At 48.2% G+C, this 14998-nt stretch overlaps 1 protein-coding gene across 1 annotated transcript in view; it reads left to right on the forward strand.

Moving 5' to 3' along the window:
• The window catches only part of LOC115094741, a 40316-nt gene extending 25529 nt beyond the window's left edge, over window positions 1-14787 (forward strand). The window contains 3 exon segments of the mRNA XM_029607999.1: window positions 11712-11960; window positions 13214-13732; window positions 14689-14787. Coding sequence (XP_029463859.1) covers window positions 11712-11960; window positions 13214-13732; window positions 14689-14787 — 867 coding nt within the window.
• The last annotated feature ends 211 nt before the right edge of the window (window positions 14788-14998 follow it).

Genomic DNA, 14998 nt, shown 5'->3' on the forward strand with positions numbered 1-14998 from the left:
AAAATTCAGACAAGCTGCCATGTTCTTATTAGATTGTATGTTCTATTGAGCAGGAACTGACTTTTTGTGGGTTTGTACAGCACTGCATATATTGTATAAAACCACTTCAGATGCTACAGAACGCGGCAGCCAGAATTCTGACAAATTCCAGAAGAAGAGACCACATCTCGCCAATTCTATCTAATCTTCACTGGCTGCCAATACACTACAGAATCCTACACAAGTCCATCACCATCATCCACAAATCCATCCACTCACAGGCCCCTCTCAACCTCCAAATCCCCCTCAGAATGCACTCATCATCCAGACCTATCAGAGACGCCTACAAAGGCTCCCTGACCGTTCCTCCAACTAAATCTACACTCCATAAGGCACTCAGAGACCGGGCCTTTTCTACAGCGGGCCCCTCTCTTTGGAATACCTTACCACCGGACCTTAGACTTGAACCCTGCTTACCAACATTCAAAAAAAAACTTAAGACTTGGCTATTCAGGCAAGCCTTTCCGGAGTCAAATATCCATTGAGAGACCTCACTGCACAATGTTAATATCCATAAAGAGACATCACTGCACAATGTAAATAAGTTACCTCTGTAAATTTTACGCTACTATCCTTATTTCCTTCCTCTCCCAGTTCTACAACCTTGTTTTATTGTAACTTTTGCTTCCGTTGCACTTGTTAAAAGAACAGTTTTTGCACCCCCTGTTATATGTAAACCGGCATGATATGATCTTATCATGAATGCCGGTATAGAAAAACCTTAAATAAATAAAATAAATAAATAAATAAATATTGTGTAGCACTGTAGAAATGTTTGGTATTACTAGTAGTAGAGGTTTTGTACCACTTGTAAATGATGTATATTTTTCTTGGGAAGGCCCATCAACACGATATTACAATAATCATACAAAGGGCATATCAATGCCTGAACCACCAACACTGAAATATCCAGATACCAATGTAACCTTCTCAAATGTCTAAGCCTAATAAAGACCTTCTGCAACACCATACAAATATGGTGATCCAGATTCCAAGTATCATCTAACAACATCTTCAAATTTCTAAGTTTCTTACTTTTTTCTATGGTTGTACCCCTTATATTCAAAGACAATGACTGGTATGGCTATCACCGCTCCCCACATGTATTCCTTCTATCTTTCCCATATTCACTAATAACTTCTAAGATTCAAACCACCTTAGTATCCCACCCATCATAAATCCTCTTCATCGACTCAATTTCATCCTTACCTACTAGGAACAGAAGCTGAACATTGTCTGCATAAATAAAACCTGTAAATCCCTGTTTCCAGATAAATTGGCCCTAGAAGTTGCAAAAAAAGATGAAACAACAAGGGAGATAATGGTGATCCCTGAGACACCCCATAATTCAATCTATACGGAGTAAAAATACCCCTCACTTCTACTACTGCTAATCGTCCTGTCAAAAAGGATGCTAGCAAATTCAGTACAGTTCCACCTAACCCCAGATTCTTACGTCTCTGCAAAAGCAACCCATGATCCACCAAATCAGAAGCACTTGATAGATCCAACAATATCAAAACCACAGCATCCCCCTTATCCCTATGTTTCAAAATCTAATCTTGTACTGCTGCTAAACGTCTTTCTGCCATACCCCTTACTAAAACCTGATTGACACTCATCCAACCCCTTAACTTCATCCATATAACTAATTAACTGGGAGCACACCACTTCTGGGGAACAAAACTCCTTGCTACATCAGAAGTAAAGTTCTATGCACAGAAAAATGTTTGCAGAACCGTACGCTGACATGTGCACAGCGCCTAGAGCAGGGGTGGGCAAACATTTTTATGCAGGGCCACATTTATATCTCTTGCCTGCATGGAGACATCTACCAGCCAACTAGCTGTGCCAAGAGCGGCCCTTGGAGGAGACTCCTCTTCCAACCCAAGGCCTGGGAAGAGGTCCCTGTGTCATCTGGGCGAAAAGGGCTTTTGGAAGGGGTGGGGACAGGGCTTGGGAGCAGAAGAGATGAGAAGAAATTTCAATATCAAGGGATCCAAGGACGATAAACAGAAGAACATGCTGTTTGCAGTAAAGACACTATCAACATGTCATTGAGTAAGGCAGACTATCCTTTGCAGGGTTTTGTGAACAAGATCTGCTTTGCACAGTTATTTGTATTACGATAGTGGATCCTTGTGCTGGCAGAGTAGGGAACCAATGGGGAGGAGACCCAGAGGGCCCTTCTGATGGTAGGCGAGACAATAGGAGACCCAAGACCCCTCAGGTCCTTCACCACTACCAGCCCTCATTCCCCGCAGGTTGAGCCCTTGGGTACCGGGGTCTCAGGCTAGAGGTGAACTAGAGTCTGCAGGCAAGGACTTAGGCAAAGGTGTACCTCATGGCGAAGCTGGCAAGGGTCTTTGCAGGCAGCGTATCTCATAGTCAGGCAGGCAAGGATCTTGGCAGGCAGCGTATCTGGTAGTCAGGCAGGCTAGGGTCTTGGCAGGCAGCGTATCTCGTAGTCAGGAAAGGGTCTTGGCACGAAGAAGCAGAAGAAAGAAAACAGGTAACAGACGACGGAGAATCCAAACAGGAGCTGGAGCCAGGAGTAGCCAAGGCAAGGCCTGAGAAGCGGGCCCTGCCTTAAATACCTGCAGGTTTGGGAAGAGGACTCTGGGCCCCTCCCACGGTGACCCTTGAATAGGGGAGAGGTGGCGTGCGCACGCGCACCTGGGAAGCTGGGGGTCAGGAGGAAAGCCAGAACAGGAGCCGCCAGCATACCATCCTGCACGCAGAGTCGGCATGGCGGTCCAGAGGGAGGGCCATGGCACAGCTCGCTGGCTGCGACCGCTGGCTGAAGCGAGATTCCCGGGTCTGAGGAGGTGGAGGCGGCCAAGCCGGTAGGTGGGAGGGGTCTGGCTGCGGTCCCATTCGGCCGACTTTCGCAACAATTTGTTTCAGCCTAGTAAAGGTTAGCCTGGGCAATCATCCAGTCATGCTGAGAAGACATGAAGTTCTCACACCATTTGCCTTTTCTCTCGAGCTGTCTGGATTGAGGATAGCAGAAAGTGCTCATATTTAAAAAACACCTGAACTGTCAGCTTTGTATGCAAGGAGTTGCAGGTAAATGTGTCTCCACAAACCAGGGGATTTGCACCTACTCTCCGGAGCAGGAGGAGATAAGTCCAGCGCTATGCCCACTCTCTCTGAAATGGTGATAGGTAGATAAATTTTGAAGCAGAGCTCCTAAGCTCATCAGATTGTCACGAATGAATCCTGTCCATCATATCTTGCAAGAGGCCTGTGCATGTCCCTGAACATCCAGTGAATTCAATTCAGTTTAATATATTTTGCTAAGGACAGCTCTAGCGATTCATGCATCTCATTTCCAAACAATGTTGTGAGTGTCAGTGTTAGCCCAGTGTCAGACAGACATGCTGGAACATCTGCCAAGATGCTTGTCAGCTTTCAAGTTGAGTGAAATCTGGCCTTTTATGGCCTGTAAAACATTGAAAAGGATGAAGTGTGTTTCATTCATAAGATCCATAGTTGAAAGCATTCTGCAAGAAAATTCCTCTTTCTCATCATGATTATTTGGGTGCCGGAATGACTAGTCTGCCATGTGAGATGCTTTGTGCTTTCCTGTCAGTAGATATCCTTATCAGATAGATGTCATTCAAGTGTGCAGTAAGACCTAGACTTGAACTTTTGCTGGTAGGATAAGCCATCTTTACACCCTATCATAACATTCATGATCAGACAGGTATGGTTTGCTCTTTACCAAAGAATGTTCCACGCTGTATAGTAGGCTACCGCCTGGGAAGCTCATTAGAAACCAAATTATCATCTGCATCAGGTTCACACTAACACACTGACATCTCAGCACTTGTTAATGAACCGTAAATTCAATGCACTAAAGTCATTTTCAACTGAATCAAATCAGGTTTCAGTCAAAAGTATTGCAATTGTGATATACTTAATTGCTGGCGCTTTTCATGGAGTCTCTAGTTAGATTATTTTAGACAGAATGAGAAAATTGCAAACTCATGAAAGAGGGCAAGCTAAATTGAACACACTGAAAGCATGCTAAAGATAGTTGAAGCACAATAATTGACTGTAATTGACTAGTTGGTGAAAGTATCCAAGCAATCAGAGTTCTTTGTTTACTTCTCTCTTTTTAGAAGGCTGCTACTTTTTCTCTAACATCGATGCATTACATTGATATCATAGATACTGTTTCTTGCCGAGATACCTACTTCTAAGTGCTCCAATTTTCTGTCCTTTCTAAGATGTAAAGAATTAGGAGACCGGGAACATTTCTAAAGAGAGCTGCTGAAAAAGCACTGCGGTTTAGCATCCATGCAGAGTCTTCACTAGATTTACGCAGAGCCCTACCTGCATTAAGTCTGGCTATGACTTAGAAGTGTTTCATTAAACCTTCAGAATGGGGTTTCACTTAAATGTTCATCAGTCAGCTTCCAAAACCAGCACAGTTCAGGTTCTACTAAACTTGAGGCCGAGCCACTGACCTTGTGACCCAATCCACAGTGTTATGCATTGCGGCACAGGAGACTTGTGTTCAAGCCTGCTGTCCTGCAGAGGTCATGCGCTGGAGGGAGGGAAGATGATTTATGCCATCACAGGAAGCCCAACTCTGCCTCAGAGCACTGCCAAAGGATGTTCTTAGAAGGGGCTTTTCAGCAGCCCCTACCTTAGTGGCAGAACAGGGGATTCCTGAGCTGCCTAGGTACATCATCCGGGGTGAGGGTTTAATTAAAGAGGGAAAACCAGGATCCAAAAAGTAACTAAATATAAAATGGAAGCAAGGGAGTCAAATAAGCAATAGCTCTTCTGTATTGCCATGGTTGTAGTTAAGCACCACAAAATTATTTTAAAACAGCAAAGTATAACACACTTAAATATACAGTTTAAGGATGAAAGACATTTCTGGAAATTTGTCTTTTTAAGATTTAACGCGCGCCCGGACTTGGAACCCGAAGCGGACGACCGGACTGGGGTGGGAGCCTGGGCCTGCGCAGCCGGCGCGAGAGCCCGTCGGGGTAAGGCCTGCAAAAACATCTCTTACCTCCTCTGTCTCCCCCACCGGCCACGAGGCTTGCCGCGCCGACCTGACGTCCTTCCCGGACCTTGTGCTCTGCCTCCACCCCGAGGATCATCCAATCGGCGAGAAGGAAGCCCGAGGACCAATAAGGAGGCTTCTTCAGGGTCTTTAAACCCCAGCACTCCCTCCAGGCGCCCTTTTCCCGCGCGCCCGGACCCGGAACCCGAAACGGACGACCGGACTGGGGTGGGAGCCTGGGCCTGCACAGCCGGCGCAAGAGCCCGTCGGGGTAAGGCCGGCAAAAACATCTCTTACCTCCTCTGTCTCCCCCACCGGCCACGAGGCTCGCCGCGTCGCGCCGACCCGACGTCCTTCGCGGACCTCGCGCTCCGCCTCCACCCCGAGGATCATCCAATCGGCGAGAAGGAAGCCCGAGGACCAATAGGGAGGCTTCTTCAGGGGATTTAAACCCAAGCACTCCCTCCAGGCACCGCGCGCCGGGCGTCGCACGCCGAAGGTGCGCGACAAAGGAGCCTGCCCCTTTGTGCGCCCCTTCGTGCGCACCAGAACATAGAAGCTGCAACTACACATTCTACATCAACCGGAATTTCTACACCACAACCGACCTCCTCAGCTCTCCCCCCAACATTCGCCCAGCCTCTCCAACAACCACCCATCCTCTCCATCTTCCATCCAGCAGTCATCCAGCCACTCCAGCAGTCATCCAGCATCTGCTCAGCCACTCCAGCAGTCATCCAGCCACTCCAGCAGTCATCCAGCCACTCCATCATCCATCCAGCATCCACTCAGCCACTCCAGCAGTCATCCAGCCACTCCAGCAGTCGTCCAACCACCCCAGCAGTCGTCCAACCACCCCAGCATTCGTCCAACTACGGAACATCACCACTACGCTTCACCAATCTTACCCCCCTCATAGACCATATCCACAACTCATCATATCCCCTCAGGCCATAGGATAACCACTGCTGACAAATCCGGTCCAAGCAATTACGATAATCCAATTAGGATGCTAGGATACTCAATATCCATACTATATCACAGTACTTCCCTCAAGATGAAGCCTCCGCTGCGATACCATCCTATATCTCGCAGAAATCGCACCCCGGTCATGATCTCCCCTATTACTCAACTCCTTGGACTTGCTCTATTCACTCTATCACTATTCAATGCCCAATCAATCATCAAAAAAACCCACATTCTACACGATCACCTGCTTGACGCCAAACCAGACATCTGTGCCATCACAGAGACTTGGCTGAAGCCTACAGACACAGTCCTGAGAAATCAACTTCCTACCCAGATGTATGATGTCTTCTCCATCCCTAGACAAAAGAAAAAAGGGGGAGGTCTCCTTCTGGCTGCCAAAAAAGCGCTTAATCTCATCCTACAACCTATCAATACAATACCAAAACTAGAGGTGGGCCTATTCAAATCCAAATCTCTCCAAATCCTCCTCACATACACCCCCCCTTGGATTACTAGCCCTAGATGCCTCCCCTATAGTGGAAATCATTGCAAAATACTTAAACTTGGATTCACCAGCCATTATCCTTGGGGACTTTAATCTACACATAGACGCCAAGCCTCAATCTTCCAACTGCGAAGCCTTTTTATTCTCACTTTTGGACATGGGCTTCAAACAACTCGTCAACCAACCCACACATAAAGCAGGTCACACTCTCGACCTTATCTTCACAAACACCAGCCTCACCCCTCTCTCCCCCCCCCCTCTTTGCCTCTCAGTCCCATGGTCAGACCATCTCTTGGTCTCCTCCACCCTCAGATCAATGACAAGACTGTCTGCACCCCCTCAGCTCTCCACCCTCCACTATAGGAAACCCTGCCCATCAGAGGCCCTCAGCAACTCACTGATCAAAGAACTTACTAACCTGGATCTATCAAACCCCAATGCAGCCTTCCTCTCTTGGCAAAACATCACTGAAACTATTGCCAACAACTTATGCCCACTGTCGACAAAAAATTTTAACCCCTCTCCAAATAACAAGCAGCCATGGTTCTCAAAGGAGCTCCGCGCCCAAAAGCAAGGCCTGAGACGGAAAGAAAAGGAATGGAGGAAGAACCCCAACCCTCACTCCCTAACCTCATACAAAGCCGCTCTCCACCAATACAGAACTGCAACGCTACGAACAAAAAGGGATTTCTACACCCACCGTATCCATGATATGATCTTCGATGCGAAGGCTCTCTTCTCGTACATTTCGGAACTCACCAAGACTGCCCCCCCTACAATCCCCGATGACCTAGCCCAATCGTAAGCCAATGATCTGGCCTTATTCTTCCAGAACAAAATATCCAATACCCTGGCTAGATTACCTTCTAACCTTAACATGCTGCCTCCAGATCCCCCCCTTCCCCCGAACCTAGATGTTGGTTTGGAATCCTTTGATCCCACCTATGCTATAGAGGTGGAAACCCTAATAAAAAGAATGAAACCCTCTTCTCACCCTCTAGACCAAATCCCATCCAAACTCTTGATTCTCATACCAGAATCTTTCTCTAAACATCTAGCAGATATTATCAACTGCTCCCTCTCACAAGCAAACTTCCTGGATGCTCTCAAACTGGCCACCCTGAAAACCATCCTCAAAAAACCAAACCTGGACCCGAATGATCCCAACAACTATCGTCCCATATCAAATCTGCCGTTTGTAGCCAAGATCATGGAGAAAATTGTAAATAGCCAACTCTCAAATTACCTGGAGGAACAAAATATTCTACACCCTTCACAATATGGATTCCGAAAAGAACACAACACTGAAACTCTCCTCATCTTGCTCCTAGATCAGCTATACACTGGCATTGACAAAGGACAGTCCTTCCTCTTAGTTCTTCTTGATATCTCAGCGGCTTTCGACACCATAAATCATACTACCCTTATAAACCGGTTATCAGACATAGGAGTCACAGGACCCGCCCTCAGATGGTTCGACTCTTTCATTAGCAACAGAGGCTACAAGGTAAAAATCAATAACAAAGAATCTCCTCGCACTAACTCCCCATTCGGAGTCCCCCAAGGCTCCTCATTATCGCCCACTCTGTTCAATATCTACCTACTCCCTCTCTGCCATTTACTCTCAAAATTAAATCTGAAGTTCTACATATATGCAGACGACGTTCAAATTTTAATCCCTATATCTAATTCACTGGATTCAGCCCTCAAAATATGGGATTCTCACTTGCAAACGATCAACCTCTACCTCTCAAGCCTCAACCTGGGCCTTAACACTAACAAGACAGAACTCCTGCTCATCACCCCAGAAGGTAGTCCCTTCCATCAAAAGCTACACACCAACACACAAATTTCCCACGCAAGAGACCTTGGAGTCATAATAGATAGTCACCTGATCCTAAAGAAATTTATAAACCACACTACGAAGGAGTGCTTCTACAAGCTACAGGTACTCAAAAAACTCAAGCCGCTTCTCTTCCATCATGATTTCAGATCGGTCCTCCAAGCCATCCTGTTCTCTAAGGTCGATTACTGCAACTCCATCTTGCAAGGTCTTCCTGCTACTACAATAAAACCCCTCCAGCTGCTTCAAAATGCGGCGGCAAGAATCCTGACAAATACTAATCGGAGAGAGCACATCTCGCCCATATTAAAAGATCTTCATTGGCTCCCAGTAAACTTTAGGATTCTACATAAATCACTTACAATTATTCACAAAAACATTCACCACCAGACGCCTCTTGACCTGCTACACCCTCTCAAACTTCACTCTACAGCCAGACCCTTAAGGGAAGCCTACAAAGGATCCTTACACGTTCCCCCTATCAAAGCGGTGCACCACTCAAACATCAGAGACCGGGCATTTTCAACAATAGGTCCCTCCATTTGGAACTCCATGCCCCTGGACCTCAGGCAGGAAACCTGTCTCCTAACTTTTAAAAAGAAACTCAAGACATGGTTTTTCGGTCGAGCCTTTCCCTGTTCCTAGTCCAATAGCATGACTCAGTACTGTTCCCAGCATGACTCAGAACTGTTCCCATCTCCACTGTAATTAAACTAGCACTAAGACTCGCTAATACATCATAATGAGATTGGCTCCTTGCCTCCCTCCCACAACCCCACCTGTATATAGTAAACTATCTCTGTTCTCCCCCCTTTATTTTCCTATCCCCAGTTTTTGCTCCCTTGTTATAATGTAACTTTATGCTGCATCAAATTTTGTCTTTTGTTAATTGGTTATGGTTAACTGCTTAGTTCGATGTAAACCGAGTTGATTTGATTTGTATCAAGAAAGTCGGTATATAAAGGCCTTAAATAAATAAATAAATAATGTAGCTTGATGTGACTAAGACTGAGTATCAATATCCATGCATTTAAAAAAAATCACTTTCAATTTGCATTACTAATCACAGGCTCTCAAGCGTCAATATTTGAGAACCATCTCTCTCAACCATGCTAGTTTCATCAGGCATTCCACTGGATGGGTATTTTTATTCCACCACTAGGCTGTCTAAAGGGTAGTGACATCCTTCATGGACCCAAGTGCCACTTTGGAAACAGTTTTCAATGCATGGATACTCATTTGGTCGCACTGAAGCATTGCAAAACCAGGAGACTGGGTGATTAGGTACTGAGCAACAAATTATTATGTTTTTTAGAGGAAGGCAATACCTCCCTAGATCATTTGCTTGCCATCCCTACCTGCCTCCATACTACAAATACAAGAGAGTCTACTCCTATCACCCAGTAGAGCAAAATGCAATGAACCAGGGTACACATAATGAAAAGGTCCAGTGAATATGGATGTCTTATAAGGAAAAAATTTCTTGCAAAGTTATTTAATGGCCTCCTCATTCTACCTAAGGAGAACAGTACAGTAATTGACCATAAAGTCAGTTAAGCAGAATCATTGCAACCTAGTAACTAGGGGCTCAATGTAATAAAATGTGAGTAAAAAATGTGAGCTAAATTCTAACTCATGCTTTCTTTACTCACACAGTAATGCATCGGAAGTATTAAAATAAGCACGCCTACCCAAAAACATGCACACAAAAATATGTGTAGTGAAAATGAAACATGATTTATGTGCAAACATCTTGATTTGCATGTGCAAAAAAAAAAAATGATTGTGTACAGAAAACATCTGAAAAGGTGCACCAGACAGACATAAAGTTAAAAATGTACTTCTTTTTTGGGGAAGGCACTTATTTGCACAATGGTTAACATTGTGTGCAAAGTTGTTGCACGTGCACTTAGAATTTTGTAAACTCTATGGGGAAGGCACTTTTTTTGCAGCAAAATTGTTGTATATGCAACAGTCTATAGTTATGTAAGCTGTTTGAAGTAGGCAGGCATAAGTAGAATAATTCTCTCTAACCCTGCAGCGATTAATGTATGCACAATTATTGCTCTTGCATCCCCCTTCCCCCATGACACTGCTGTCATGCAGCTCGTGCCTAGTCAACAGTTCTGCTGCAGGCTGTTATCCTAGATCTTATGCAAATCTGGAAAAGCATAAGGCAACAGCGATAGTGCCGCCTGCCACCGACCTCTGCTTCGCTCCTGACTTCGCTTCTGCCTGCCGCCAGCCCCTGACCTCAGCGTGTACCCGACTCCGCCTCTGCCTGCAGCCTGCCACCGACTTCAGCTTGTGCCCGACTCTGCTTCTGTTTGCCGCCAGCCTCCAACCCCGGTCTGTTCACAGGACTGTTTCCATTGGCTGCCAGTTTGACTTGGGTTTCTTCTCCTGCTACTCGCTGCCAAGTCTGAGTCTCTACACGCTGCTGGCTCCGGTCCTGCCTTGTGCCGGTCATACTCCACAAGGTTACACAGACACCATTCCAGTTACCTGTCTGTCCTGCCCTCGCTGGGCCTACCTGCTCCCTGCCACTGGACTCTGTGACTTAACCTTTTCCACGCCTTTCCTAGAGACTGAGACCTTACTCCTGAGTCCCAAGGTTCTGGGACCCTACGGGCTCCTCCTGGGGGGTTCCCGGTTCCCGGGTGAAGACCTGTACCTCTGTCTCTTAAGTCCCAAGGTTCTGAGACCCTACGGGCTCCTCCTGGGGGGTTCCCGTTTCCCGGGTGAAGACCTGTACCTGTGTCTCTTAAGTCCCAAGGTTCTAGGACCCTACGGGCTCCTCCTGGGGGGTTCCTGGTTCCCGGGTGAAGATCTGTGCCTGAGACTCCGCCTCCCGAGCTACTCTACCCAGGGTGGTTCGGCTCAAGGGTCCACACCAGGACTGCAGCTTACCAGACTGCAACAGTTTGCAAGGCCATGGACTCGGCGGAGTCCCCCAGTCTGCAGGCTATACCTGGAATGGCGCAACGCCTTCAACAGCAGCAACATTGTATTGACACTCTTGCTGCCACGGTGGATCAACTGGTCTCTCGCTAGAAGCTTCTACCCGACAAGGGCCTTCCGTTTCAGGCGCTGTACACCAGACTCAATTACCAGCTCCCAGCAGGTATGCTGGAGACAGTAAGTCCTGTCGTGGGTTTCTGAACCAATGTCAGGTACGGTTCACCTTGCTACCAGCCCAGTTTCCCACAGAGGCGGCCAAGGTGGTATACATCTTTTCGTTACTCGATGGCAAGGCGCTAGAGTGGGCCTCCCCATTGTGGGAGTGCTCTGACCCGCTGCTACAGAATCTCCAGTAATTCCTTCTGCAGTTTCGCCTGGCCTTTGATGACCCTGCACGCCAGTCCACAGCGGCATCTGAACTTCTGCATCTTCGACAGGGCACACGTCCAGTAGCAGAATACATCATCAACTTCCGGACTCTGGCTATGGAACTGGCTTGGCAGAATGATTGTTTAAAGGGTATCTTCCTTGAAGGTCTGGCCGGGCGAATAAAAGATGAATTAGCGGGACGGGAGATTCCTGAGGAGCTGAATGACTTAATAGACATTGCAGGCAAGGTAGACCGTTGGCTCCAACAGCGTGACAGAGAGACTCAGTCTGGTAACAGGAGTCAGACCCGTCTACACACCTCCTCCAGGTCTTCTCAGCAAAGGATCCCTCCTGCTTCTAACCCTGCTTCTAAGCCTATGCAGCTGGGCAGATCACCACTTACTCCGGAAGAGAGGAGCCGTCGGCGCTCACTAGGCCTCTGCCTTTATTGTGGAGGTAAAGGACATTATCTATCAGCCTGCACTGAGCGTCCGGGAAACGGCCGTGCCTAGGTTATACCGAGGAGCTACACCTAGGCGCTACCGGATCCGCTCCTCTCTGTACACTGCCTGTCACCCTCAAGTACCCCGGTGGGGAGATCCAGATACGGGCCTTTGTTGACTCTGGAGCCGAGGGGAACTTTATTGTGGCCGAGCTGGTGAACCAACTGGGGTTACCCACAGAACCAAGGAATCCTCCCTTGCGCATCTCTTCAATTCGTGGGACCTTGTTGCCTGGAATCATCTCCTGCTCTACGAGACCATTGACCTTGCAGATAGGTCTATTCCATTCCGAGGAGATCTCGTTACTCGTTCTGGAACGAGCCGTGCATCCATTGGTGCTGGGACTTCCGTGGCTTCGCCAACACTCCCCCATCATCAGATGGGATGACTTCCAGCTGGTTAGCTGGGGTCCTGCTTGCTTTGACCAATGTTTGAGGCTTCCTCGTCCTCCCAGCGCTCTGCAACTCTGTTCTACACACCTCCTGCCAGAGGCTTATCAGGAGTTTCAAGACGTCTTCTCCAAGGAGATGGCGGATATCCTTCCGGAACACAGACCCTTTGACTGCCCCATTGATCTGGTTCCTGGTACCACTCCACCCCGTGGTCGTGTATATCCTCTCTCGCTACCCGAGACTAAGGCGATGTCTCAATACATCTCCGAGAACTTAGCCAAAGGATTTATTCGTCCTTCCCGCTCACCAGCAGGTGCGGGGTTCTTTTTTGTGGGCAAAAAGAATGGTTCGCTACGACCATGCATTGACTATCGTGGTCTCAACGCCATTACTAAGCGAAACCGTTAGCCGTTGCCACTCATCCCAGAGCTACTGGACCGTCTCCAAGGTGCCCGCATCTTTACCAAGCTGGACCTGAGAGGGGCTTATAACCTCGTACGTATTCGCCCAGGAGACGAGTGGAAGACGGTGTTCAACACACGTGACGGGCATTACGAGTACCTTGTGATGCCCTTTGGGCTTTGTAATGCCCCCGCCGTCTTCCAGCACCTCATAAATGAGGTTCTTCGAGAGATGCTCCACTCCCATGTAATCGTCTATTTGGACGACGTCCTTATCTACTCCAAGGATATAGTCTCCCACCGTCAGCATGTCTGCCAAGTTCTTCAGGCTCTCCAGGCCAATCACCTCTATGCCAAGCTGGAGAAATGTGTGTTTGAAGTGGAGTCTCTACCCTTCTTGGGGTATATTGTATCAGCAGCAGGTTTCCGCATGGACCCAGAAAAGGTAGCCGCCATCACGAAATGGCCACAGCCCACAGGTCTCAAAGCCCTCCAGCACTTTCTGGGCTTTGCGAACTTTTATAGGCATTTTATTCCACGCTACTCTCACCGTGTGGCTCCTCTCACCGCCTTGACCCGGAAAGGAGCAGATGTCAAGCATTGGCCAGAGGCGGCCATCGCGGCCTTTTCTGATCTCAAAGAGGCCTTCCTCTCGGAGGTCTGTCTCCGACACCCGGACCCCACACGACCATTCATCGTAGAGGTCGACGCCTCCAGCATCGCTGTGGGTGCCGTTCTCAGTCAGCACTCTGACTCGGGACAACTCCTGCCGTGTTCTTATTATTCCCGGAAGTTCTCACCCGCAGAAATCAACTATTCCATTGGGGATAAGGAATTGATGGCAATAAAACTTGCCTTCGAGGAATGGAGACAGTGGCTCGAAGGCTCCTTGCACACAACTACCGTTTATACGGATCACAAGAACTTAGAATTTCTTACCCAGGCTCAACGACTGAACCCCCGCCAAGCCCGCTGGGCCTTGTTCTTCAGTCGATTCGATTTCATAGTACAATACCGTCCTGCTGCCAAGAACCTCCGAGCAGATGCCCTGTCTCGTATCGCCTGTGCCGAAGAGGAGGTGGATCCTCCACAGTTCATCTTGGACCCCTCTAAGGTTCGGCTTTCAGCCTTGACCATCCTCTCGCAAGACCGCACAGTGCTCGCCCGCCGGGACCGCTTGACGGCGCTACGATGGGCCCACGACTCCTTAATTGGAGGACATGCCGGGCGTGAAAGAACTCTAGAACTGGTCAACCGGTACTATTGGTGGCCCAACATCCGGCGGGACGTCGCTTCTTATGTGGCCTCTTGCCCTACCTGCGCTCGCCAGAAGCCCAATTCTGGCTCTCCTTATGGTCTCTTGCATCCGCTCCAGGTTCCCACCGAACCATGGACCCATATAGCCACCGATTTTGTCGTGGACCTGCCCCCCTCTCAGGGACACACGGTCGTCTGGGTCACGGTCGACCTTTTTCCAAGATGGTCCATCTGGTCCCCCTGCCTAAGCTTCCCACTGCACCCGAGTTGGCCCTCCTGTTCACTCAACATGTGTTCAGGCTCCACGGTCTCCCACAAGATATTGTTTCGGACAGAGGGTCGCAGTTTGTGGCCCGCTACTGGAGAGCTCTCTGCAAATGCTTCCAAGTTAAGCTTAGTTTTTCCACTGCTTTTCATCCGCAGAGCAACGGGCAGACCGAGAGAATGAACAGAACGCTGAAGGCATATCTCCGGGCCTTCATTAATGAGAGACAAGATAACTGGGCCGAGCTGCTACCTTGAGCGGAATTTGCCTATTACAATCAAGTCCATGCAGCCACGGGCAAATCTCCGTTCCATTTGGTGTATGGCAAACCATTGCGACCACCACTCCCACTAGAGGCTCCCAGTGCCTCACCCGCTGCTCAAATTACAGCTCAACAGCTCCAGGCTTTGTGGCACATGACACGAAGGCAGAGTCTCCGAGCTACTGCAAAAGCTAAACTAACGGCCG

This window comes from Rhinatrema bivittatum, chromosome 6 (assembly GCF_901001135.1).
Source record: "Rhinatrema bivittatum chromosome 6, aRhiBiv1.1, whole genome shotgun sequence".
In the NCBI taxonomy this organism is placed as follows: domain Eukaryota; kingdom Metazoa; phylum Chordata; class Amphibia; order Gymnophiona; family Rhinatrematidae; genus Rhinatrema; species Rhinatrema bivittatum.